Below are 27,364 nucleotides of genomic sequence, written 5' to 3'. Positions count from 1 at the left end.
CAACAACTAGGGACTGACATCAATGCAATTTTTTTTTAAAAAAAATCCAAGTAAATGGTGTTTAGTCCCAAGGTGCCAATTTTTAAGTAAGCGTGACACATCGTGTTGCTTTCAAGACGAAGTTTTTTTGCTTTGGAGCACTCTGAATGAGAGCTGGTCTTCCTAACTCTGTTATGGGGAGTGGGGTAGTATCCAACTTGGTCATGTTCATTAATATCAATGAGTCATGTTCAATGAGTCTACTCTGAGGAAAACCTAGTTGACTACTACCCAATATCTTGTTTCTAAAAAGCTTCCTAAAAGCAGATTTCATGTTAGCACAGATGTTAGCAAGGTTTTAACAACCCCACTCTCCATGACAAAATTTGGGAAGATCAGATTTACTTTCATATATACATTATTATGCAAGTTTGAGGACAAGGCTTTTCCCTTCATCAGGAATACTGTGATGAGAATGCAACTTAAGTTGCATCTCAATACCCCCATTAAAGATGTATGGATTTAAATACTTCTGAGGAGGGCAAACATTTAATTGACATATCCCAACAGAGGCTCCTCTGTCATTAGTGCTTCTCTCCCCTTTTCTCTATCCAAAGTGAATAATTAGAGATAAGAAAGACTAACTAGAAAATTCCAGCAATACAACTGCTAACTAAGGGAGGATTCCAATCTAGAGAGAAACTTATCAAACTTAAGTCATGTCAGACTAACCTGATCTCGTTTTTTGACAGAATTACAAGCCTGGTAGATGAAGGGAACGCAGTGGATGTAGTCTACCTTGATTTCAGCAAGGCATTTGACAAGGTGCCCCATGATATTCTTGTAAAGAAGCTAGTAAAATGCGGTCTTGACTATGCTACCACTCAGTGGATTTGTAACTGGCTGACTGACCGAACCCAAAGGGTGTTCATCAATGGTTCCTCTTCATCCTGGAGAAGAGTGACTAGTGGGGTGCCACAGGGTTCTGTCTTGGGCCCGGTCTTATTCAACATCTTTATCAACGACTTGGATGATGGACTCAAGGGCATCCTGATCAAATTTGCAGATGACACCAAACTGGGAGGGGTGACTAACACCCCAGAGGACAGGATCACACTTCAAAACGACCTTGACAGATTAGAGAACTGGGCCAAAACAAACAAGATGAATTTTAACAGGGAGAAATGTAAAGTATTGCACTTGGGCAAAAAAAATGAGAGGCACAAATACAAGATGGGGGACACCTGGCTTGAGAGCAGTACATGTGAAAAGGATCTAGGAGTCTTGGTTGACCACAAACTTGACATGAGCCAACAATGTGACGCGGCAGCTAAAAAAGCCAATGCAATTCTGGGCCTCATCAATAGGAGTATAGCATCTAGATCAAGGGAAGTAATAGTGCCACTGTATTCTGCTCTGGTCAGACCTCACCTGGAGTACTGTGTCCAGTTCTGGGCACCACAGTTCAAGAAGGACACTGACAAACTCGAACGTGTCCAGAGGAGGGCAACCAAAATGGTCAAAGGCCTGGAAACGATGCCTTATGAGGAACGGCTAAGGGAGCTGGGCATGTTTAGCCTGGAGAAGAGGAGGTTACGGGGTGATATGATAGCCATGTACAAATATATAAAAGGATGTCACATAGAGGAGGGAGAAAGGCTGTTTTCTGCTGCTCCAGAGAAGCGGACACAGAGCAATGGATCCAAACTACAAGAAAGAAGATTCCACCTAAACATTAGGAAGAACTTCCTGACAGTAAGAGCTGTTCGACAGTGGAATTTGCTGCCAAGGAGTGTGGTGGAGTCTCCTTCTTTGGAGGTCTTTAAGCAGAGGCTTGACAACCATATGTCAGGAGTGCTCTGATGGTGTTTCCTGCTTGGCAGGGGGTTGGACTCGATGGCCCTTGTGGTCTCTTCCAACTCTATGATTCTATGATTCTATGATTATCAAATTAAAGTTCACAACTCAGTGGCAGAGAGGAAGAGAAAGAGAGAGAGAGATTAGACCAGAAACTGCTGAGGGAGCTATGAAAAGGCAGCACTCTATCCCAGAGCAGATAGATCCCAAGGCTGGGAAACAATTGGAATTGGACCAGTTCCTCAAAGGTAATGAAATATACTCAGATTTCATGCTCTTTATTCAGCTCATAGTGGTGAGGAGGAATGAATGAAAGTCCCCTCAAAGTATCTGCTTTATATACATTATTTACACAATGGGCTGCACATGATTGGCTAATTCCGGAATTCTACTGTAAGCCAATCAGGTTGTGGATTCACTTCTATCTGGAGCATGATTGGGTAGTTCCTGCCAACCAATCATACTGCTGCATTTTGGATCCTATTGTTCTAGGACCAATCAGACTGCTGCAGTTTGGATCCTATTCAACTCAGTACATAACAGGTAAAGACTTGGATATCACCACAAGTACTTTTTCTACCCTCAATAGTCATGCTGTGCTAGAACAAGAATCTGCTACACAGCATGAGGAAGCAAGAGCAGCAAAGAATCTTAGCCACTCCTAAAACATTGGAGGAACACCCATGGTCACTGACAGAATTAGAAAAGACAAGGTTACTAAGCAAATCTTTCTTATAACTGAGACTGTGATTGTCAGGGAACTGCCATCGGAGCCTAGAGTGGAGGTAAGGCTCCCCAACGATGCAGGAGAAGGGACCAGCAGGGGGAGAGAGAACACTTCCTTTGAGGAAGGAAATAGGAGTGACACCAGGAAGCAAGGGGAAACTGCGGAGAGAGGGCTCCAAGACTCTTCCACAGAGACCAGCGGGGAGAGCACAGGACCTCTGTTGGGCGCGCCCACTCTGCGCAGGAGACTTCCACGTAGGGAGGCGAGGAGGAGACTTGCTGTCAAAGAGTTTCTATGTTGGAAGAAGTTCAGGAAACGCCCACTGACGGATTCTGCCAGCGACTGACACAGCCATGGAGAAAGGTCTGTCCAGCCAGGGAAAGGTTTTGCCAGGCTACGTTGCCCTAGAACAGTAGCAACCTTTACGCACAAGCAACCCCAATATCCTTTACAGCAATCCGTCAGTCCTTGACGTTGTTTGTGCGCAGCGACAGGACAGGGCAGCACCATGAGTCAAACCGGAGGAGCAGGCACCGGAGAGGGAGCAGCGGCAGCGCCAAGTCTGGAGGAGAGAAACCGAGATTTGGAACAGCAGGTGGCTCTATTAGCGGCGCGGCTAGATGAAAGGAGGACTCAGGATGCCCAGGGGAAGCCCACCCCCATCGCAAGGAAGGTACCGGGACTGGTGCACAAGTTTGGGGGAAACCCCAGAGATTATAATGCATTCAGGACAGAGGTACAGTACGCGCTGGAACTGCAGTATGATGACTTTGCTGATGATGGGGAGAGAGTCCCTTTTGTTATTGGGCATCTTCAGGACGCGGCCAGGGAATGGATTCAGCCATTAATGGCAACGCAGAACGCTGCCCTGAAGGACCTTCAGAAATTTTTTGGCGCCATGGACACCATGTTCTCAAGTGGGGTGGAGCAGAGTGTGGCTCGCAGGGAACTGATGGCATGCAAGCAAGGGGGCCAGTCAGTTAGAGAGTACTGGTCGCATTTTGCGATGCTCATACACAGGCTCGGGTGGGAACTGGGCTCGGAACCAGTGCAGATGCTGTTTGAGGAAGGCTTATCCCCCTCAGTGAAGGACGAACTTTCCCGTGCGCCCCGCCCTCAATCAATGGATCAGCTGACTAAGGCTGTGCTTGCGATTGGAGTACGCCAAGAAGCGCGCGCTCTAGAGAAGCGGGAGGGGAGAGGAGAGCGTTGGCATGACAACCACATTCCTGAAATACCGGAGCAACCTTCCCAGCCAGTGGAACCAATGGAGATTGGGGGAGCGTGCGCGGGGGGGGGGGGGGTTCAAACTCCAGCGAAGTTCGAAAGAAGGAGGGAAAGGAGGAGGAAACGGCCAAGTAGTGCTTCCTCTGCCAACAGCAAGGACATTTTGCCAGGGTCTGCCCTCAAAGGAAGGCATGGCAAGGAATGGTGGGGGCTGCTGGCTGTGAGGAGGGGCAGAGGAGGAGCAGGGAAAAGCCAACGCTTGGCTGCTGATCAAAGGGCACAGCAGCCAAGCCAGCAACCAGTAAGAGTGCCCAAGCCAGACCCCCCCCCCAAGCAGCCATAGCCATAGAGGTGGTGCTAGAACTTCCCAATGGGCACCCAATCAAGGTTAAGGCACTGCTGGACTCAGGCAGTTCCTGCAATTTTTTCAGCAAGGATTTTGCTCTGGAGCACCAGCTATACCTCCTGCCTCTAGACTGTCCCTTACAAGTAACGACCATTGATGGCAGAGAACTCCTGGGAGGGGAGGTGATGCACCAGACTCCCCCCATGAGAATGAGGGTCTCCAGACACACAGAGACCATTGCCTTTCACGTAGCCACACTGGCAGGACCACCCATCATACTGGGAATGAGCTGGTTGGCACTACATGATCCAGCAGTGGCATGGCATCAGCGGACAGTTTCTTTTGGGTCAGCTCACTGCTTGGAACACTGTCACGGGGGGGGAACCCCGAGGATGGCTGTAGCCAGGGTGGCAGGGATGGAGGTGGGGGAAAAGAGGAAGGTACTGCCACAATATGCTGACCTGCAGGATGTATTCAGCGAGAAGGAAGCGGATAAACTACCCCCCCATAGACCCTTCGACTGTCAAATCAACCTACTCCCAGGGGCTCAGCTGCCAGTGGGTAAACTGTATGCCATGTCGGACAGGGAGATGCAGGAGTTGCGAGAATTTATCGACAAGAACCTGAAAAGAGGTTTCATAAGAGAGTCAAGGGCGGTGGGAGGCAGTCCGGTGTTCTTTGTGGACAAAAGAGACAGCCAATCTGTCGTAGATTGGTCGTAGATTTCAGGGCCTTGAACCTTGTATCAGAACCAGTGACCTTCCCAATGCCCAGAATTGACGATATTTTAACCAGGGTGAGGAAGGGGAAAAATTTTACCAAGCTGGACCTTCGGGGTGCCTACAATTTGATTAGGATGAGGGAGGGGGATGAATGGAAAACCACCATGTTCACCCCTCTGGGGGCCTTTGAATACCTTGTTATGCCTTTTGGATTACAATCAGGCTCCACCTGTTTTCAATCTTTCATGCACCACGTGTTGGGATCCCTGCTATACAAGAATTGCGTGGCCTTTTTAGATGACGTGTTAATCTATTCGGACAACGAGGAGCAGCATGTCAAAGACGTCCGGGAAGTGCTAAAGAGACTACAGGAACACCAGTTGTGGGTCAAACTGGAGAAGTGCCAATTCCACGCCCGAGAGGTAGAGTTCCTGGGATACAGGTTGTCGGACAAGGGCCTAGCTATGGATCCAGGCAAGGTGCAGGCGGTGCTGGAATGGAAGACCCCCAAGACCCGGAAGGACGTGCAGAGGTTCCTGGGGTTTGGGAACTTCTACAGGAAGTTCATCAAGAACTTCGCCCACTTAACCGCACCCATCACCGATTGTCTCAGTAGCAAAAAGAAGTTCGTTTGGACGGAAGATGCACAGCAGGCCTTTGAAAGGCTGAAGAAGGCCTTCGCTTCGGAAGAGCAGCTCTTGCACGTGGATCTGCAGAAGCCAATAAGGCTGGAGACAGACGCGTCAGACCGAGCCGTAGGGGCGGTGCTGCTCCAGCCGGGAGACCAGTCCAGCTGGAGGCCGTGCGCGTTCTTCTTGAGGAAGCTGAGCAAGTCGGAGCAAAACTACACCCAGTGTTCCATAGATCCCTACTCTCCCCGTACAGGGAGGGACTGGTCTCCGGGGCGAGAGACTCCGGGGCGAGAGAGAGAGGCCCCCATTCACCCACACGTAGAGGAGAGGGAACTCAGTAGTCAAGCCACGGAAATACTCGATTTAAGATGGCGAGGGGGACAAGTGGAGTATTTGGTGGCTTGGGAGGGGGAACCAGAATCGGAAAACATTAGGGATGAGTATCTCCGGGGGGAGTTTCACGGCAGGTTCCCAAGGAAGCCCAAACCAACAGCGAGGTTCTGGGAGGAGCAGTTTGGCACCACAGACAAGGAAGAAGATTTTATGGGGTTTCCGGCCTCCGAGGAGGAGGGAGGAGAGGTATCCGAGGGAGAGGAATCGGACTGGGAAGAGTACCCCGTGCGAAGAGATAGCAACAGGTGGAGAGCAATGTTTGAATCTTCGGAGGAGGGGGATAGCTCCTTCAGGGGATTTCCCGCATCACCGTCAGGGGAAAGGGAGGAATTTAGACCCAAGGAACGGGACGGAGGTGAGTGGGGTCCTGGGGGGGGAGGTGGATGTCAGGGAACTGCCATCGGAGCCTAGAGTGGAGGTAAGGCTCCCCAACGATGCAGGAGAAGGGACCAGCAGGGGGAGAGAGAACACCTCCTTTGAGGAAGGGAATAGGAGTGACACCAGGAAGCAAGGGGAAACTGCGGAGAGAGGGCTCCAAGACTCTTCCACAGAGACCAGCGGGGAGAGCACAGGACATCCGCTGGGCATGCCCACTCTGCGCAGGAGACTTCCACGCAGGGAGGCAAGGAGGAGACTTGCTGTCAAAGAGTTTCTATGTTGGAAGAAGTTCAGGAAACGCCCACTGACGGATTCTACCAGTGACTGACACAGCCATGGAGAAAGGGCTGTCCAGCCAGGGAAAGGTTTAGCCAAGCTATGTTGCCTAGAACAGTAGCACCCTTTACGCACAAGCAACCCCAATATCCTTTACAGTGATGAACCTGTATGAGAAATGGAATCTTAAGAAATCTTCTAGTGCTTTTCATCAACACACATTGACAGTAATGGGTTCTGAAGGAATATTTCACATTCACTTATAAGTCTGCATTAAATCCATTATCTCTATGTACATGTGCTGTGGGGCATCATAGCCTATGATAAAATCCAGATGTTGCCATTCAGGAATATCCTTGTGGTAAACTAAGTTTGGGATCTGAGGCAGCAAGAGGGCCATGTCCTTTGAGTCTGCAATCCAGTCGTTTCCACCACTCCAGACAGCTGTTGGAAGAGTCATCCGTTGTACACTGTAGAAAGCTGGTGTTGACTAAAAGAAAGGAGATTTAAAAAAAAGTTTAAAAACAGTCTGCAAAGACTTCCTGATCAAAACACACACACACTTGCAAAACACACACATATCTAAGTTGAGGGTTGAACCATTAATGTGCGTAACAACTGGGCATTCACCAGAAGTTGTGCAAGAAAGTGCACATAATCCATCCATGAAGAGGAAATTGTGCAGATTGTCTGGTCAATCTACATCTCAGGGTTGTGCTTCCAGCCTCATACAGGGCAAAAAAGTCCTGCATTGTAGGGGGTTTGACTAAATGACCCCTGTGATCCTTCCCAACTCTGTTATTTGGTGATTCTATGATTTTTTGAGTACCTGAACTTTGTTCTTGTCCTTACTGTTACTAAGCAACTGAGCTTGTTTGTTTGTTTGTTTGTTTTTAATGGCAAGTGGCCGAGACCCTGGGCTGCAGGCCGCTCTGCCTGGCTGTAAATCCAGCACTGATTGTCTGGATTTACTGATTGTTCCGAAAGAATGAGATGATTTTCATTAAGCCCAACTATAACTGAGCGTGAATGTGCACTCTGCCTAAGAGGATTGCACAGACACTTTGACCCTTCTCTGGTCTCACTACTGCTGCTTTAGCATTAAGGACAAAGCTAGGCTCATGGTTTGTCTCACTCCAAACAAACCACAAGATGGAACCAAAGTTTGTTCTCATATTTACAACTCATGCCGTGTCTGGAGAAAGACAAGCCACATGCCTGGGTTGAGCAACTTGCTAAACCAAACTACGGATTAGTGTGCAGAATCGCAACAGCAGGAGAGTCAAGGGAAGTGTGAAGTGGCCAGGATCTCCTCTCAGGAAGCTCTTCCACACCAGCATTCATGGCAAACTTTGATTTGGCTTAGCGTTACCTACAAACCAGCTCAGTGTCTTTGACTCATTATTCCCAACAGTCATCCTTATTCCCAACAGTGATTCTTCCTACTGCTCCAGTTTTGTTAGCACTGAAGAAACATGATTGCAGTTTCAAGAGAGACTCTTCTGGCAAATTTCAAGTATGGCTGTTGGAACCAGACTTATATCTTAGTTAGCTAATGTATAGAGGGATAAATTTGAAAGAAAGAATGGAAGCAATCCTCGTGGGTGTGATGTATTGCTTTATAAAAAAAATGATCTTCATTATATGACAGGGGAGTGAAGATAGGCACCTGGCATATGGCAGATTTGTCAACAAATTTACATCCCCATATTACATTTGAGATATATTTTTTGGGATATAGAAATTAGATATTCTCAAAGGAATCTGGAGACCATTCCCTATAGTAAATGTGCATCAAATTTAAGAGATATTTTAGCATATCCTAAAGTAAATCCAGGGACGCGGGTGGCGCTGTAGGTAAAACCTCAGCGCCTAGGACTTGCCGATCGCATGGTCGGCGGTTCGAATCCCCGTGGCAGGGTGCGCTCCCGCCGTTTGGTCCCAGCGCCTGCCAACCTAGCAGTTCGAAAGCACCTCCGGGAGCAAGTAGATAAATAGGGAACGCTTACCAGCGGGAAGGTAAACGGCGTTTCCGTGTGCTGCACTGGCTCTCCAGATGCAGCTTGTCACGCTGGCCACATGACCCGGAAGTGTCTGCGGACAGCGCTGGCTCCTGGCCTATAGAGTGAGATGAGTGCACAACCCTAGAGTCTGGCAAGACTGGCCCGTACGGGCAGGGGTACCTTTACCTTTACCTTTACCTTAAAGTAAATCCAAAACCTCTTTAACCCCCTAGATATTATCAAGCTGGACCAAATAATTCCCATGTGGGAGTTGTAATGGTGGTAAAAGGTATTCCTTGAGCAATCCTGATTTTAATCAAATTTACCACCTTAATGAAGCATATAACCACAATATTCAAGGGAGTGATTAATGAAGGTAATGCCCTGACACATTGGCATGGCCACAAGAAAGATTAAGATCTGGACAGGGGAATGCAAAAGTTGCATAAGGACCAAAAAACTCAATGTGTCATTGCTTAAACATTGTATAGAGGAGCAGCGTGATGCTAAATCTAAAGTATTGGTGCTTTGAGAACATACATGGTTCAGAGAAACAATTATAGACACAATTTAAAAGGAAGGAAATAAGAGGGATCTATATTCAGGTAGGTAGCCGTGTTGGTCTGACAGTCGAAATATATAAAAAAATAAAAAAATTGTCCAGTAGCACCTTAGAGACCAAATATATTTGTTCTTGGTATAGGCTTTCGTGTGCATGCACACTTCTTCAGATACACAGTGTGCATGCACAATAAAGCTTATACCAAGAATAAACTTAGTTTGTCTCTAAGGTGCTACTGGACAATATTTTATATATATATATAAATATAAATATATTGAGAGGAATCTATAGATTAAGAACAGTAGCACCTGGTGGACTTAAGGAGAACATAAAATGGGTGACTGTTATGCAACATGTTGAATACGTACTTTTATTGGAAATTATGCCACATTTCTTGCCATTCCGGTTATTATTATTGTCACTGTATTGACACAATGTATGGAATTTTTATGAAATGGAGCTAGATGTTAGAATTTTTCAGCTCCAGCCCATCTGGAGCTGATACGGCTCATCTTGGATCAAGCCCAGCAGAGTATACATCCAGTGTCCACAACGAAAGGATGAGGCAGGTATGGTGCTACATTGCTAAAAGCTTTATTCCTAAACTATGCAGAGAGCATACAAATATACATCTTGTCTCTGTGAGAAGCAGAGAGCAACTCCAAGAAAGAACGACAAAACAAAGGAAACAGGAAACCAGTGTACGTCACATCCCTTCTCCCTTTCCCATGGGAACCCAACAGCATCTGGACTCTAGAATGAAAACATAGTCCCATGACTTGCAGCTGCTGCTCAGTGAAGAGGGAAACAGAAACCTGATTATCCATGCAATGGCTATTGTTCGTAAAGTAATAGCAGATCCTCTTACATGAGTTCATTGAAACCACCCATGACCACTGCACTGTCAAATGTTATTTTGGCAAGTTTTTCCATTTGTGTTTTTGTTTGTTTATTTGCATATGCTCCTATTTTTGAGATATGGTTCCATGTTGTATGCATTGCTTTAACAGATGGTTGCCATTAATTTATTTATTTTGTACAAAGCTGTATCAACTGAACATATTGGCTTTTGACTTCACATAAACAAAGGTGCTATTTAGATCTGATTTGGTGAGCATACTGTGACAAAAGTCAGGTGCCTGCCTGTCCCACTGCCGAGTGGTGGCAAGAGCCCATGGGGTCCCAGGCACCCATACAGGGTTTGTGTCCCTTTGGAGAATAGAAGACATTGCAGACACTTCTGTGGCTTTAAGAAATATTCTTTGGATTTACGTAAACAAAGAAGTTGACATATTTATGGGCACAACAACCATTTAATTTTGTGTATGTAGAGCCTAATGATAAACTTCATTTAAGTCTGTTACCCTTGACTTTTTAATTTTACCTTGGAACTTCATATTATCCACCCTGTATTTTATGAACAGCAGCCTTTGGCACGAGTACCTGTGACCAAGCCTTACCAGTATCTACCCTCATATAAACACCTACAGAGAGAAATACTCAATTTGTGAGAAATTCTTACCTGGTTGTGGTGAGCCATGTTTGTTTCCTTGCTTCCCCAGTCAAAGCCTTTGAACTTCCCAGCCTTCACAATCTGAAAAAGAGGTGTGCCATACTTTGAAAAACCAAATGGGCAAAGCAGGTGATATAGAAGTGTGCTATATGAATAGACCGTGGCACCGGCATAAACAGGGATGTTGACTGTGTCAAAAAAAATGCTATGATTAAGGCTATGCAATAATGTCTAACTTCATCTTTAGTGAGGAGAACAAAAGTTAATGTAAACATACAAAAAAAACTACACAAAGCCATCTGAAAGCAGTAGACCTGTTTTTTTTTAGTACTGCTCAACCTTCTGCGTCTCCTCAGTTTATCTGATATCTCGAGAATGTTTGACACGTGTCCTACTAGAAATGAAGTGTTACTAAAGTGAATCAGGAAGAGGTTTGCATTGGAATCTGGAAGGAGCACCTTGCAAGGAGCTTTGACATCCTTGATTCATCTAACAGATTATGAACAGGTTGGATGCCCCACCCTGTTGTTGAACTTTGCATGTGAAACTGATCCTGATAAGAATCAGGCCTGTGGAGCAAAAAAAGGTTCCCCAGAATGGATCCAAAATAGAGAGCAGGTTCAAGGGAAGCAGTGGCTGGGAAGAAACAACTCGATTGTGGGATATATGAGCCTCAAATAACCAGCATGTTTAACCCTAGTTAATTCATGAAGGGTTTAAGACAGTCCAGCCAGGCTTAACTAGGTCATTCCCCCTCACTTTGGAAGGAAGGGCTACCAAAGCCATTATTCATTCTCTTTTCCACCCTGTGAATCCAATCAGAAAGGACATCTTAGCTAGATGCTCCAAGCTTCTACCGTATGGCTTTAGCAAGCCAACTTTGTGTTTCTATACAAATAATTCAGATGACACTAAGTTAAAGTGCCTGTCTTTTCTTGCAACTCTTATGGAAAAGCACATGACTCTGTACATAAACCATTTATAACTTACCAAACATATGCTCTTTTTCTATGCTAAGGGAAAGAAGGGGAGTTTTGGAAGAATCTTAAAGGGAGATATTTAAAAGTTCTAACAGCCTATATTTCCATGTTTTGTGATTTTTAATTTCTGCTGGGGCTCCCTCACCAAAGTGTATTTGCCCCAAACCTGGATCAAGGCATGTAGGGAATTCTCCTTTTATTCTTTTAAACCATTTACAAACAAGCATTAATATCCAACAGAAATGACTCTCATGAACAAGTCAGGTCTATAATGCCTCTTCTACCGCAGATAGGGGAAAAAACAAACCCATGTTATTTAGTGCTACAAGTCTGTGACTTGTACCTCTTTGTCAGATTGTTCTGTTCTACTGCATTCAAGATCATGTGCTCCCAAATCATAGTACTGCCTTGCCTGCCCAATGATATGAAGACACACCCTTTGCTAGCCAGGAACCATGCTGATGCTTTGGACTACAACTCCCATCAGCACAAGGCAGCATAGCCTGGCTGATGGGAGTTGTAGTCCAATCAGGTGGGCAAAGGTTCCAGTAGCACTGGGTTCTTCACTGAGACACAAGTCAGTAAAATATCACAGAAATGTAGTATTTTGTCCATCTACATGCAGAGGGACTATTTTGACAATAAAAACAAATCCATTGGGGATATTATTGGAGCCTTAGCTTTTGAAATACTCCTATTTGGAAACATTTAAACACAATAAAACTCTCTCAGCTTTAAATCCTTTTTCATAAAAACAAAACATATTTCTGGAGTATGTAAAAAGAGAGGCTGAGTTATAAATATTTTTTTCTTTTCATCGTATTTATTCATTTCATTCTTAAAAGTCTTTGTAAAAGCCTGTCCTGATCACCCATTCTTCAATCAATACAGAAAACTGTTTTTAAACAGAAGAGAGGGTTTTGGTGCCACCTGAGTCCAGTGAAGCATGTTCTGGATAGATGTCCCAGCTGGGAAGTGTGATAAATAAACATCGATTCGACTCTGTAAGAAAGCGCAAAGTGATTAGCTGAATTTATCACAAATTGCAACAGCCACTTCCCTTCCATTTGGTTTGTTTGAACAAAAGCAGTGCACCAGAGCTCAACATCGGGATGCAGTGGCGTAGCGTGGGGGGTGCAGGGGGGGCCGGCCGCACCGGGCGCAACATCTGGGGTTAGGGCAAATCCACAGGTTACGGGGCGCAAATCCACGGGTTAGGGGGCGCAAATCCACGGGTTAGGGGGCGCAAATTACTTGCCTTGCCCCGGGTGCTGACAACCCACGCTACGCCACTGTCGGGATATCACACAGGAATCCATGTTTACATAGTAACTCCACTCCACTTAACACTTTCCATGGGGCAAGCACAGCACACCATCCAGGGGGGCACAATACTTACCTTGTCTCAGGGACTGGCAACCCATGCTATGTTACTACTCCTAGTGCAGGAGACACCATGGCAACCACACAGGCTTTTACTAGTGCCCCAGAATCTGAGCGGTGGTGGAGAGGAGTCTCTCTGGCCACTCCACTTAACTCTTTCCATGGGGCAAGCACAGCACACAGTCCAGGCGCTAGGGTGTACAATACTTGCCTTGCCGCAGGCACTGGCAACCCATGCTATGTCACTGCTCCTTGTGCAGGAGACACCATGGCACCCACACAGGCTTTTACTAGTATCCCAGACTCTGAGCTCTCCTTTTAAAAACAAATCTCTATCCATCATAGACACAAAATGATGAGGCAAAATGTGCAGTTATCTTCTGTGTTTTGTCTAAGTGTAATTAAGTTATGGATGGCACAAGTAGCAATCACTTCAGAGAAGCCTCCATACACATACCTTTTTTTAGAGCACACTCCTATTAAGTAATCAGAAATCTTACCATATTGAAGTTTAGCACATTAAAGCCATTAAACAGGAATAAAACACTGCCACACAGATAATCCATTGGGAAACGGTTACACAAGGAAGTAGCACACCATTTCATTGTTCTGTCTTGAGCTAAAAACTGCTTAGTTCCAAACATTTTCTGCCAAAACAAAAACATTAGTACATACACCATTTTGTTAGTCAATTCTCTTTTCCCCCCTATGGATACTTCTAACGAGTAGCAACAAAATATTACAAAAAAAAACTGTTATGAGAATCTTCCGCTCAGACATTTAGGATAGAATACCCATTCAAATCTCACAAGCACTGTCAGACACCCTCCAAGTGTCCCTGTTTTCCAGAGGCTATCCCAGATTTACAGAAGCCATCCTGGTTTCTGATTTGATCTGAGAAAGTTCCACTGTTCCTTAGGATGTCCCTATTTTCCGCAGAGAAATGATGAAGGGTATGGAGTTTTGCAGCCCCCCAGACAAGGAGATAAGTCACTAGACAACCTTCAGAAGTAATCTGAAGGCAGCCCTGTATAGGGAAGTTTTTAAATGTTTAATGTTTTGTTATGTTTTCATATATGTTGGAAGCCACCCTGAGTGGCTGAGGCAACCGAGTCAGATGGGTGGGGTATAAATAAAATAAAATAAAATAAAATAAAAAGATGTCCCTATTTTTTATAGGAGAAATGTTGGAGGTTATGATCCTCTGCAATATTTAAGACACAGACATTGTAATTAGAACCATCTAAGAGACCTGATGCAGTTCAGGTGCATCTTGCCATGTACACAGCGTGCAGCTGGAGTCCTTCTAAAGTGGTTCAGGAACAAGCTAGATGGTAATGGTTCCCACAACAGGAACACTAGTTCAGTAGGAGCCCAAATATGCAAAAGACATGAGTTATGCAAACATTTTGCCAAATGTCCATTTTGCCAAATGTCCAGTAGCTAAATAGATGTGCTTGAAATCATTTAATTCTCCAGTCATTTCAGGAAAAGTGCCTTACTGCTCTATTGTATGCCTAGTGACTTAATTTAGTGTCATGTCTCCTGACTTCATCCCCAGGCTGAGAAGATGAGAAGTAGCTATTCCTCAAATCTGAAAAGGACAGAAGTGTAGCATCGCAGCCAAGCGTGACTATAACATGGCGGGAAAACTGACCATGCTCCAATGTTGTTTTATGGATTTATAGAGCTAAAAGCAGCAGGGCAGAAGACACAGACAACACAGGAGACCCAAGTAAACAGCCTCCAACATGATCAGCGAGTGTCTCTGAGCCCTAAAAATGGGCGCATGTGCCTGTAAATATGATCAGCATGGCTCTCTTCCCCTACAGCTATTCATTGTTAATAAGGAATTAAGTCCGCAACAAGGAAGGAAGGAAGGAAGGAAGGAAGGAAGGAAGGAAGGAAGGAAGGAAGGAAGGAAGGAAGGTGGAAACGGGGCAGGGTTGCAGGGGAAAGGGCTTTGGCAATCCCACCTGCCATTGAACCCAAAAGGTTTTGACTCTACTTGGTTTTGACGTTAAGCAAGATCCCTGGAGCACAGGCTTACTGTACTGTAAATAAAGCAATACTGTTATAAATACATTCCCATGTAACTGTTCAGAATTATTGCTTTAACGGCAACTGAGTTACCCACAGGTGTGATCTGCCACCATACCGAAAAGTTTCTCATGGCAATTTTATTAGGAACCGTAGAGAATTGCGCCAAATTCTTTAATATGGGCACTAGATGCAAACAGGATCCACGAGTACAAAATACCAACACCTTTCTTTTTCTGTCCAGAGCAGAAACTGGAACCCATGGCACGTAGAGCAAGGGAGAAGAACCAGCCCCTCATTCTTTTTACCCCAAAAAAGTCCTGGCACAGAACAGCCAAAGCGACACTGTGCTATCAAGTTGCAGCATTGACTAGCTTGAGCTCTTTAGTGGTCTAAGAGGATTATAAATGGCCTCAGGTCAAATGGAAAGGGCATCCCCAAGTACTGTATTTTTCCGTATATAAGATGACCTGTTTTGACCCAAAAATGAGGTTCAAAATTTAGGGTCGTCTTATACACGGGTACTGCTGAGAAGGGATGGGCGAATGGTTTTTTGGCACGAGCCCAAGACTGTAAGTGGCGATTTCAGCAACACGAATGGAAACCACCTATCAGCTGCCCGATCGCCGCCAGAGGCTGCCAATCACACTCCTGCTTGCTGTGACAAGGGCAGCTGTCTATTGGCTGCGACAGTGGAATCGGAAGGGCTAGTGGCGGCAATTGGGCAGCTGCAACATGAGCGGTTGTGTGCTGCGTTCCGGTGGGTGAGCGATTTTCAGCATCCCCCCCCCCAAATGATCCTCTCCCCAAACCCCCTATTTTCTAAATTTGGAGGCCCCCAAAATAGTCTTATACGTGTGGGCGTCCTATAGATGGAAAAGGATGGTACTTAGCTACATCCAGCAATATTTGCATTCTGTTGTTTGAACAAATATTTTGTCCGAAATACGTACTTTGAGCTTAGGTTCAGGAAACATTGCAAGTTTGGTCAAAGCCGTGTTGGTCAAATACTTTAAAGTGGCTACTGGGGCCAATGCAAAGAATATTTTGATCTTCTTGGCTAGGTGTGGCATGGTTGAAAATGCAATGAATGCTGGGGGGGGGGGGGAGGAGAGAAATGAATAGAGTTAGCAATGTAGTCTTGAAAAAACCCAGTAACAAAATCTTAAACCCGGTTTTCACATAATGCAAAAGCAATCAAGTACACGGAATTGTGTGCCCTGCTTTTAAAAAAAAAATCAAAGTGACTTACAAGATTAGTGAAATAAAACAACGACAGCAATAATAGTAGCGAAAACTGAGGACAAGCAAATCTGAAGTTTAGTTCTCCATATTTCTGGTATAAACTTTTTGTATTTGTAATTTTATGTAGAAATTGTTTGGTTTGGTTATGTAGTTTTTAATGTGTTTTATTTATTTTTATGACTACTTTGCTATATTTGTAATTATGTAAATCTTTTCCTATTGTAAGCCGCCTTGAGCATTGTTTTAACTGTGGAAAGGCGACGTACAAATAAAATGATGGTGATGATTCCCCACCCATTTTTAAGTGCTTATGAAAATCATTTTAGAGCAATTTTCTTGAAGCTTGCATGATTTGTCTGCAGCCTTATCCGGTACTCACAGTTTTGCAAAGCACTTTTTTCCAAATATAACGCTTTTTTGTATATATTTCCACTCATGCATTTTTACCCTAGTATATGACTTTTGTGCACATTTCTTGGATGCAGAATTTCTTTTCAAAGTCTAGAGAAGGGTGTATTTGGAAGGATGGTTGTGTTTCACCTCACATATCGTTTTGCAAAGTGTTAATGAAGTGGAATAGGCGCATGAAATCACAGTGAAAAATTGACAGAATAGAAAGGCCAGAAGTTTAAAAGAGAAGCAGCAAACCAGAACTCTAGGGTTGCCAGGGCTCTAGGGCTGACCTAGTCTCTAGGTTTGCCCTGTCCCCTCCTGGGGGATTGCAAGAGCTAGCTGTAAATTGTAACATTGGCTCTCTGGAGCGCGCGTGCGCGGGGGGGGGGGGGGGGTCTTCCCTCCTTCACTTCTACCCTCTCCTCATTAACCTCCATCTCCAGGGCTTTGTGGTGGGAAGGAGTGCAGAGGAAGAAAAGGAACTGGGCTGGGCTCAAGAGGAGGAGAGCCATAAGAGTGTACATATGTGGTTGACATAAGGTGTATTGCTGCAGAGCACATGAAGAGTAACAGCCATAGCTGAGACTTCCTCCCCCCCCCCTCAAAAAGAAACCCCAGAGCAATTCTTGGATGGCTCTCAAATAAGTCAGAGGAGGCAAAGACAAAAATTGACAGACTGGAGAGTCTAGACCAGGAGTTGTCAACCTGGTCCCTAGTGGGTCATTAGGTCACTAGTGGGTGTTTCATGATTCCAGGTGGGCGGTAGGGGGTTCTACCCTTTTCAAAACAGAAATCAATGACATGATGGAAGAACCCTGGAGGATTTTACCAAACCAAAATCTGGATTGAAGGCAGAATTACAGTTGCAAATGAAATTATTCAACCCCCATTGCAAATTGGGTTCATTATCAAAATCTAGAGACTTTCAGCTATTTGCAATGTGCAAATTAAAACAAAACGCAATTGAATTGTGGGCCCAGCCGCAGAGCTGAAAATGCACCAGTCTCACTCTTGTTCAACCCCTTCATAGCAAGCATCTGTAGTACTTCGTGGAGCAAGAGTAGCTGTTCATGACATCACTGGGGTCCACCTCTGGGATCATCTTGACCCAGCAACCAGAGGAAGGGGGTGAGGTAGGCATGGGCCACCCCGGGTGTCACCACTGAGGGGAGTGACAAAATGCCAGGCCGCACTCACTGCGGGGCCTGCAGCATGCCTGAGCCACGCGTCTCTCCTGGGAGAAATGCGGTGTCTTGAGCGTGCACAGGCTCCGTGCTGCCCAAACGGTCCACACGCTGCCTCCCCCCCCCCCCCCCCAGCTGTAGGGTGACTGAGTGGGAGGAGGCAGGCAGACTCCACCGCTGGTAGCAACCCTACTAGAAATGGTGTATAATAATCTACACATCACAACAGAAAAGGCCCTGCCTTGTTTCTGACCTACTTAAAACTTTATTGTGCTGCGTATATTTCCTCAGTGGTGTAATAATTGTAAATTCACTTGCTTAATACATACTGTAGCTAGTAATAACATTAAGAATAATTTCATTATTTATACCCTGCCCATCTAGCTGGGTTTCTCAAGCCACTCTAGGCTGTACTAAGAACCAATAAACCATGAAATAACAGTCAGAGGTGAGGTGAATTTCAAACCGGTTTGGTTATAGAACTATGATTTATCAGATCAAGAAGGAGTGTTCAGCCAACAAGTTCTCTTCTCCTCTTGTCTCAGGGGCCTTAAGATATTTCAACTCGGGGTTATTAAACTATAGCTTTCTGTTACATCCAGACTAGGAAACTGTTACCTAAACTCTGACTGCAAACTAGGCTTGATACTGGTTTGCAATCCAGGATTTTAACAGTTTCTCAGTCCAGACAAACCACTTTTTATAATCCCCTTAACCAATTTGAATCATCACCTATATGGGAAATATCACTAAGAAAGAAAATGCAAAAAACCCAAAGGCAGGGATTGTTATTCAAGATGCTTCTCCATAGGTATCCATAGGTTCCATGGAACATCACTGCACTATGAGCAAGATGTTTTTTGAGTTTAATATACAACAGCAACTGCACAAATAAATATGTAGCTATTAGAATTGCCAGCATGTGTTTACGAATCTTGCTAACCTACCCATTGTGCTGCCCTCGGAATGACCAACATAAAATATTTTTTCCTGACCTGCTTTGTTCAGGACAAAGTTAATTGAAGCTGGAAGGTCGTATTTAGCCATTTCATCAAAACTGCAAAGAAAAAGGAACATATTTAACAGACATGTATATGCAGTGGGATCTACATTGTGAAAGCCTAAAATGCTCTGTTCTCTGTCCAGTGCAATACAAGAACAAAAAGATTTTTAAAATATCAGTTTCAGGAAGAACAGTATTTATGCTGTGGGCAGGAGAGGACTCTGCTTTCCCTCCAACCCATGTCTGTCTGAGGAGCTTCAAATTCCAGCAAGAGATTCAGAAGGACCAATATTGAGTCTCTCCAGATCAAGTCTAATTGCACCTGAAGTTAAGCTGATCTGCTAACATCTATGGAGTTCACCAAGACCATATTCCCCCCCAAGAACAAACAAATTGCTTGTTTGTTTAAAGGAACAACTACCAATTTTACTTACTTGGAAATGTATTTCTATACCTCCATATCATATAAGAGGAGGTGGAAAAACATGGCTCCAGTAGGAAGAGCTTGACTAATTAAAATTTTCCCCAAAGGGTAAACTAGGAACCAGAAACAAGATATTAGGTTTAGAAAGCTCACTCTACCTGAATAGCCAGAATTCTTGTTGCTTCTCAGTATAGTTGATGTGTTTGTTGGACCAGGTGTTACCTCTGGTGTTTCCGAGCCAAACATCATAACCAGCATCAGCCAATATAAAGCCCAGGCTGTTGTAGTCCATATTAAGCACCCAGTTACTGCTAGAACCAAGCACGCCATGCTGCAAGAACACTGCGGGCCTGGGACCTAAAAGTGAATAGTTATAAGCATAGCTACAATAAGTCATTTCAGTGTCTCCATCCAATAAGATGCAGAAGGGAAGGGCAAGGCACAGACAGCTTGACCCAGAACAGCCTCACATGGCCAAGCTCTCCTCACATTGCACCTCTGCTCTTCTTCCCAATAATCACCAGTGATGGTGGTGTTAAGAAGCCAGGAGAACAATGGTGCCCCGCTTGTTCTGCCTCACTGACCACTAGTGTGTATCACCTACTATAAACGTGGGATGCAGAGCAGCCCAGCAATTTCACATGTCTGGAATTTCAGTCTGGAATGAGTATCTTCTGAATGCAATATGGAAAGCAAGGTAGAGGTATTTTTAAGAACCAACATAAATCATCAGTTCAGTATTTGTCACATTTGATTTAAAAGTACTGTATGAGGAATCAGAACACTAGCCTTAATATTGTGAATGAATGCTTTCATCTATCTGGTATCATGTGAATAGCTCAACTATGTAGACCAATCGTAGGTAGCAGTGCTTGTTAAAGTATTGATTAGAGTGTTGATTAAGCTGAAATAATTTACTACTTGATCTTTGAACCTGATAATGGAGATTAAGGTAGGCAGCCGTGTTGGACTGACGCAATTGAAATATAAATAAAATAAATAAAAAATTGTCCAGTAGCACCTTATAGACCAACTATGTTTGTTCTGGTATAAGCTTTCATGTGCATGTATCTGAAGAAGTGTGCATGCACATGAAAGCTTATACCAGAACAAACTTACTTGGTCTATAAGGTGCTACTGGACAATTTTTATTTTTAATTTTTTTGTTTTGATTTATAATGAAGCTTGGCACTGGAAGCAGGAGGCTCAGTCCATCTGCCCTTCCTTCATTGCACCACCTTTACTGCTCAGTTTTCAGATCATCCTTTAATCAAGCTTAGCAAAGGCAACCCCTTCAAGCTCTCCTACCACATTTTCATTGGACTGAACTCCTCGCCCAAGTAAAAGCTGCAAAGAACACACATAATTACATTGGGAAATTGAGCTGGCAGTGTCTACATTTACCCTATTAGCTCTTTAAAAAATTTTCAAAAAATCCTGCAGTGACTCACTCTAGATGGCTGAAGTACATATAGAATCATAGATTTCTAGAGTTGAAGGAACCCCAAGAATCAACTAGTCCAACCCCCTGCAACGCATGCATCCATGACAGATGCCCATCTGACCTCTGTTTAACAATCTCCAAGGAAGGATAGTCCACCACATCTCATGGGACTCTGTTCCCCTGTTCAACAGCTCTTATGGTCAGAAAGTTCTTCCTGATGTTTAGTCAAAATCTGATTTCTTATAATTTGAATCCCTTGGCTTGCTCCATCATCCATGGGACAGCCCTTTAGATATGTGAAGATGACTATCATATCTCCTCTCATTTTCCTCGTTACTAAGCTAAGCCGACCCAATTCCCTCAACTGTTCCTCATAAGGCTTGTTTCCCAGACTCTTAATCATCTTTGCCATCCTCCTCTGCACACACAGAATAATAGAGTCCAACCCTCATCTAGTCCAACCCTCTGCAATGCAAGAATCTCAAGTAAGGCATCCACGATAGATGGCCATCCAATCCTTACTTTAAAACCTCCAAGGAAGGTCCACCACCTTCCAAAGGAGTCCATTCCACTGTCAAACAGCTCCTACCATCAGAAAGTTCTTCCTGATGTTTAGATGGAATCTCCTTTCTTGTAACTTGAAGCCATTGGTTCAGGTCCTACACTCCAAAGCATTTGTTAATATCTTTCTTAAATTGTGATGCCCAGAACTGGACACACTATTTCAGGTGTACTCTGACCAAGGCATAATAGAGCTGCACTATTACTTCCTTTCACCTGGAGACTGTACTTCTGTTGATGCAGCTTAGAATAGCATTGGGGTTTTTTTGCTATTGCATCACACTGTTGACTCATGTTCAGCATGTGGTATACTGTGTCTCCTAAATCCTTTTCATACCTACCACTGGTAAGCCAGGTTTTCCCAATTTTATATTTGTGCAGGACATGACATTTGTCCCCACTGAAATTCATTTCGTTAGGCATCCACAATAGATGACCATCCAATCCTTACTTAAAGTTTTCGCCAGTTATCCAATCTGTTAATAGCAACTCAAATCCCAATTCTGTCTTTAGTGGCATTGGATACCCCTCCCAGTTCGGTATCTTCAAATTTGATGAACATCCCCTCAGTACCTTCATCCAAGTCATTTATAAAGATGTTGAATAACAATGGACCCAGACAGCACTGTACAGCACCCTACTTATCACTTTTTTCCAGGATAACAAGGAACCATTTGTCAGGAATGCATGCAGGATCCAGACCCTATGACTGGTAGGGCCTCGCAGGACTGAGGCCTTCCTGAGTTTGGCCTGGAAGGGCAAGGCGCGGCCTCACAGGTGAGCCTTGACAGAAGACTCATAGCACCTGGTGGCAAGGGCCAAGAGCAGCATTTCCCTCTGTCTCTTTCCCACAGCAACACACTACCCACCTAGCTGTGCTTTGGCTTCCTGACTCCTGGTTTCCTGACCCCCGGACTCTTGGCTTCCTGACTCCTGGTTTCCTGATTCGTGGACTCTTGACTTCCTGACCCCTGGACTGCTGACCTGGACTGCTGATTCCTGTGTCCCATCTTCTACCCCAGTCCCGACGTACCAAGCCGGGACTCCAACTGCCTATAACCTGGACCGTGACACTGTTAGTCAGTACTCTTTGGGTTTGGTCAGTCAACCAGCTACAAAATCACCCAACAGTTACCTTATCCAGTACAGTCATACCTTGGAAGTCGAGCGGAATTTGTTCTGGAAGTCCGTTCGACTTCGAAAACATTCGGAAACCAATGTGTGGCTTCTGATTGGCTGCAGGAAGCTGTGGAAGCCCTGTCAGATATTTGGCTTCCAAAAATAGTTCGTAAACCAAAACAGTCACTTCTGGGTTTACTGCGTTCGGAAGCCAAAACTTTTGAAAACTAGACTGTTCAAAAACCAAGGTACAGCTGTACTCATTTTACCAGCTTCTCTGCAAGAATATCAAGGGGGACTTTGTCAAAAACCTTACACAATGTCCATAGCATTCCTTTGTTCCACCAAACTTGTACCTCCATCAAAAACTCCGTCAGAAAAAGAAATTAGATTCATCTGGTATAAGGTTTTCTTGCAATAAGTAAAAAGTTTCCAAAGCAAGAAATTATTGTTTTTCTAACAAAAAAATTAAAAGTCTTCACAGTATTTGCATGTATACATAATATATACCTCAAAAAACACACTCACCCGATTTCTGGTTATTTCGTTTCCCATGAGGAATTCTGTTAATACTCAGGATATACCCATCATCTGTCACCACTTCATATGTCTCAGTGGGATATCCTCTGAAAGAAATAATTTCACCCTTGGTGGCAGGGGAGAAAAGAAAGGTTTGGTTGGTGTAAGGCTTGGGTCTCTCCCACACACATGAGACGACTGCGGCAGTTGATTAATTAAGATTTATTGGTTCAACAAAATCCCTGGTTGGAAGTCCACTAATTTCAGTCTTCCTCCGATACCACTGTTGTCGGGTCTGAGCTTCGTCTCCTTTTCCCCCAACAGGAAAACCCCACCTCCACTTCCTGTAATTTTCACACTTCTCGGCTAATCTTATGAGTCTACGTGATCAGGGTGAGTGCATTCTCTCTATTTCTATTTCTCTGTCTGTGTCACTATCAGAGCCTTGCAGATGAATTCCTGCTCTCTGTGTCTCTTCGTCTCAGTGTCTACAAAGGTCAAATTCCTGTGGCTAACTGCTTCTCCACCCTCTTCCTCTGTACCTTCTCTTTCGCTGCTTGTCAGAAAGTCCAGTTCTCTGACAGTTGGGACTGTAAAACTCCTGGACACTTCTTTTCCACAGAAGACTACATCTTTAGTAGCAATGGTTCCCAAACTCCACACAATCCTCTTGGACCACTTGAAAATTGCTGAAGATCTTTGTGGACCACTTAATGATTTTTCTTCATGCTGTTGAGCAATAATAATGCATAAGGCAAGGTGCTAAACTTGCTACTGCTGATACCTAAATGAAGCCCAAAGAGTGCTGGGGTTACATGAAGCAGATGTTGGGAGCTACTTTGGGAATGCTTAAAAAACAAAACAAAACAAAAAATGCTGCAAGCTGCCCTGAGCAATGATGCATTGAGAGGGCAGGGTACATACTTCAAAATCATCATCATCATCATTTTCTTGTGCCTGCTATCCCAGCATTCCATGAATGTGGAATATAGCACAATTAAGCAGCACTAATAACCATAAGTGCCTTGAGTTAAGCAAATAAAAGAATAAAAGATAGATGGCTTACAACATCCATAGTAGCTTCTGGGTGTACAGTTCTTCTTTTCATAAACATTCCTGAAGTAACAAGGGCTTGGACCAATCCTGCCCCCATTATGAAGAGCCACATCCTTGAAGTGCATGGAAGCAAATCCATTTTTCAGGGTGAAGTACAAGACTAGGCTCCACAAAGCTGGATTAAAGAATATGCGCTTTAACCTATATCACATACTGGAGAATGAATTGGCAGATAGTGTGGCTTAAATAGGTTGCCACACTTCACCAAGTACAACACGTTCCTGGAAGGAACAGAAACATCCTCTCTAATTGATATCATTGGTTCAGTCTTGCCCAACTCCCAATATCATCTTACGCAAACTTCTCTTTTTTAAAAATAATAATAATAATTTTTATTAAGTTTCATATTTCCAAATTAAACACATCAAATCAATTAGTCCAAATTATAACAATACATATCATATAATCCAATTGTTTTCCAAATTATAATTTTTTGTGGGGAGTACCCATGCTTCTTGATTGGCAGGAGTACAATCCTCGAATATTTGTTCTGCTTCCATATTAAGAATGATGTTTCCAGTCTCCTCTTCTCAATACTTGTCATTACTCATTTTCCTTTCCATTCTCCTCCGATTTGCTCCGCAAGTGGGTTGAAAAAAACAGTCTTATTTGTATTTCTGTGTGGGCTTTGTGCTGCTCTCACTCTCCTCCAACAGTCCTTTCTGCTCTAGCGAGTAATCGCCATTTTTGTCGTTCCGATGAAATACAGTCTAAAAACTCGCTCTTTAGCTTTTCTGACCTGTTGCATCGTAAATTAGTCTTTTTCGAGGAGGGCTGCCCCTTCCAGTTCACAATCTCCTCGAAAATAATATATCTTTGGCTCGCCCTCCCCAAGACCAACTCCAGCAACACAGGTCTCTTATCAAGTCTCCATTCTTACTGCATCACAAGAGAGAGCCCTTCTTCTTTCCAAATCCTTCACAGAGTAAAACCTTTAAGTTCATAATTGTTGTTGTTGTTGTTTAGTCGTTTAGTCGTGTCCGACTCTTCGTGACCCCATGGACCAGAGCACGCCAGGCACTCCTGTCTTCCACCGCCTCCCGCAGTTTGGTCAGGCTCATGTTGGTAGCTTCAAGAACACTATCCAACCATCTCCTCCTCTGTCGTCCCCTTCTCCTTGTGCCCTCCATCTTTCCCAACATCAGGGTCTTTTCCAGGGAGTCTTCTCTTCTCATGAGGTGGCCAAAGTATTGGAGCCTCAACTTCACGATCTGTCCTTCCAGTGAGCACTCAGGTCTGATTTCCTTAAGAATGGATGCGTTTGATCTTCTTGCAGTCCATGGGACTCTCAAGAGTCTCCTCCAGCACCATAATTCAAAAGCATCAATTCTTCGGTGATCAGCCTTCTTTATGGTCCAGCTCTCACTTCCATAAATCACTACTGGGAAAACCATGGCTTTAACTATACGGACCTTTGTTGGTAAGGTGATGTCTCTACTTTTTAAGATGTTGTCTAGATTTGCCATCGCCTTTCTTCCAAGGAGCAGGCGTCTTTTAATTTCGTGACTGCTGTCACCATCTGCAGTGATCATGGAGCCCAAGAAAATAAAATCTCTCACTGCCTCCATTTCTTCCCCTTCTATTTGCCAGGAGGTGATGGGACCAGTGGCCATGATCTTCGTTTTTTTGATGTTGAGCTTCAGACCATATTTTGCGCTCAAGTTCATAATTATTCCCACACAATTCATTTTTAGTCCCATTTGCAATTAATTTCTGTGACGGATCTTCAGAGGGAGGGTTATTAGTAATCACATAGAGCAAAAGAAATAAAAAGTCGTCCCCCCCCCCCTTAGTTCTGGCATTCCAATCCATATACCATATCTGTAGTGCTTTGATGTAATCTTCCATCTCAGTCCATCTCAATCTTCTTCCTTTCAGTGGTAAAATTGTTAGCAGATAAAAACTTCCTGCCTCTCTTGAAGCATGTGCGTTATCTTTCCCAATTTTTTTCCTTTTAACGCAACTAGTTTCGCACCTGGAAGCAGCTTTGGAGGAGTTCCGAGGCCCGCCGAGGGTTGTGCACCCAGTGCCTCACCCCTCCTTCTTCCGAACTCGAGGGTGATTTATGGCAACAGCGGGTGAAAACGGCATCTCTCCCCCCTGGAGAGATGAAGGGAGACTGATATACTCCCCATAATCAGATCTTACGCAAGCTTCTCAGAAGGTATTTCCACTGACTTCTGTGTGACACCTTTCAAGGCAAGTGGGCATGGGACTGCAGTCTCAGTTCAACAAAAGATTAGTCAACATGTAACAGATCATTTAGTGCAGCAGTTAAGAATACAATGATCAATTTGCAGGTAAACTAAACTGCTACTGGTGCAGGGAGGACAAGTGCCAGAGCACAAGGAATCACTGTTTACCTTCTCGTCTCAGTGGTACCTATTTATCTACTTGTGTTGGTATGCTTTCAAACTGCTAGGTTGGCAGGGGCTGGGACAGAGCAACTGAAGCTCACCCCATTGCACAGATTCGAACTGCTGACTTTCCAATCAGCAAGCCCAAGAGGCTCAGTGGTTTAGATCACAGTGCCACCCGCGTCCCAGGCATATGGAGTTAATGTTGGATAGATGAAAAAGAACACTTTGCAAATGTGGTTGACATGCACAATGGACCTTCTGAGAAAGCAACCACACAGAGAGGCAGCCACCTCCCAGTCACTCCATGGGGTGAATCTGCTTCTAGAATTTTCCAGAGTTATGGAGGTCACTGGTTCTCCACAGGACTGTAATCAATACAGCAACTACTTGGTAGCCTCGTGTATATTGTATAATGTATAACTCAAAACTACCCAAGAGAGGTGTTTTGAAACGGTTACTTACCCTTAATAAATCAGGATATGCCTAAGCGAAACTTGCCCTTGGCCTTTCCAGTTTAGCATGTAAAGGACGCCAGGATCCAGCTCTTAATGATGCCTTTCAATTACATGCACACCCAGAAAGTGCATGCAATGGCTTCATTTAATGCAAGAATTACAAGCCATGCTCCTCTATTGCCCCATATCTTCTGACTTATATTAAGTCACCATTTTGTGAGTACCAGCAGGATATGTAGTCCACATGAAGAAGAGGAGGAGGAAGAGGAGGAGGAGGAGGAGGAGGAGGAGGAGGAGTTTGGATTTGATACCCCACTTTATCACTACCCAAATAATAATAATAATAATAATTTATTATTTGTACCCCGCCCATCTGGCTGGGTTTCCCCAGCCACTCTGGGCGGCTTCCACAGAAACCAAAAACACAGTAAAATCACACATTAAAAACTTCCCTGAACAGGGCTGCCTTAAGATGTCTTCTGAATGTCAGGTAGTTGTTTATTGCTTTGACATCTAATGGGAG

General features: G+C 44.3%; 2 protein-coding genes across 2 annotated transcripts; both read right to left on the bottom strand.

Moving 5' to 3' along the window:
* Positions 1–2,770: 2,770 nt before the first annotated feature.
* On the bottom strand, positions 2,771–15,839 carry LOC114599960 (putative lysosomal acid lipase/cholesteryl ester hydrolase). Its single transcript, XM_077930476.1, has 3 exons — positions 12,526–15,839; positions 10,625–10,696; positions 2,771–7,027 (listed from the first exon to the last, which is right to left on the bottom strand). Exons 1-3 carry the CDS (start codon positions 12,541–12,543, stop codon positions 6,794–6,796), a joined length of 324 nt encoding a protein of 107 aa, XP_077786602.1. The 5' UTR covers positions 12,544–15,839; the 3' UTR covers positions 2,771–6,793.
* A 3,582-nt stretch (positions 15,840–19,421) lies between these two features.
* Positions 19,422–24,078, bottom strand: LOC144328028 (putative lysosomal acid lipase/cholesteryl ester hydrolase). Its single transcript, XM_077930475.1, has 3 exons — positions 23,977–24,078; positions 22,920–23,037; positions 19,422–19,624 (listed from the first exon to the last, which is right to left on the bottom strand). Exons 1-3 carry the CDS (start codon positions 24,076–24,078, stop codon positions 19,422–19,424), a joined length of 423 nt encoding a protein of 140 aa, XP_077786601.1.
* Between the last annotated feature and the right edge of the window lie 3,286 nt (positions 24,079–27,364).

This window comes from Podarcis muralis, chromosome 6, assembly GCF_964188315.1.
Source record: "Podarcis muralis chromosome 6, rPodMur119.hap1.1, whole genome shotgun sequence".
Classification (NCBI taxonomy): Eukaryota; Metazoa; Chordata; class Lepidosauria; order Squamata; family Lacertidae; genus Podarcis; species Podarcis muralis.
The sequence above is the reverse complement of the archived record's forward strand: the minus strand, read 5'-3'. Positions and strand labels throughout refer to the sequence as shown.

Excerpts from the sequence above, each read along its gene's own strand:
- LOC144328028 (XM_077930475.1), bottom strand. The coding sequence starts at position 24,078 with ATGTGGCTCTTCATAATGGGGGCAGGATTGGTCCAAGCCCTTGTTACT. Across the intron at positions 23,038-23,976 it reads CAGAAGCTACTATGGATGTT|GGTGAAATTATTTCTTTCAG; the intron begins GTAAGCCATCTA and ends CCTGCCACCAAG. Across the intron at positions 19,625-22,919 it reads ACGAAATAACCAGAAATCGG|GTCCCAGGCCCGCAGTGTTC; the intron begins GTGAGTGTGTTT and ends ATTCACTTTTAG.
- LOC114599960 (XM_077930476.1), bottom strand. Across the intron at positions 7,028-10,624 it reads ACATGGCTCACCACAACCAG|TCAACACCAGCTTTCTACAG; the intron begins GTAAGAATTTCT and ends CCTTTCTTTTAG.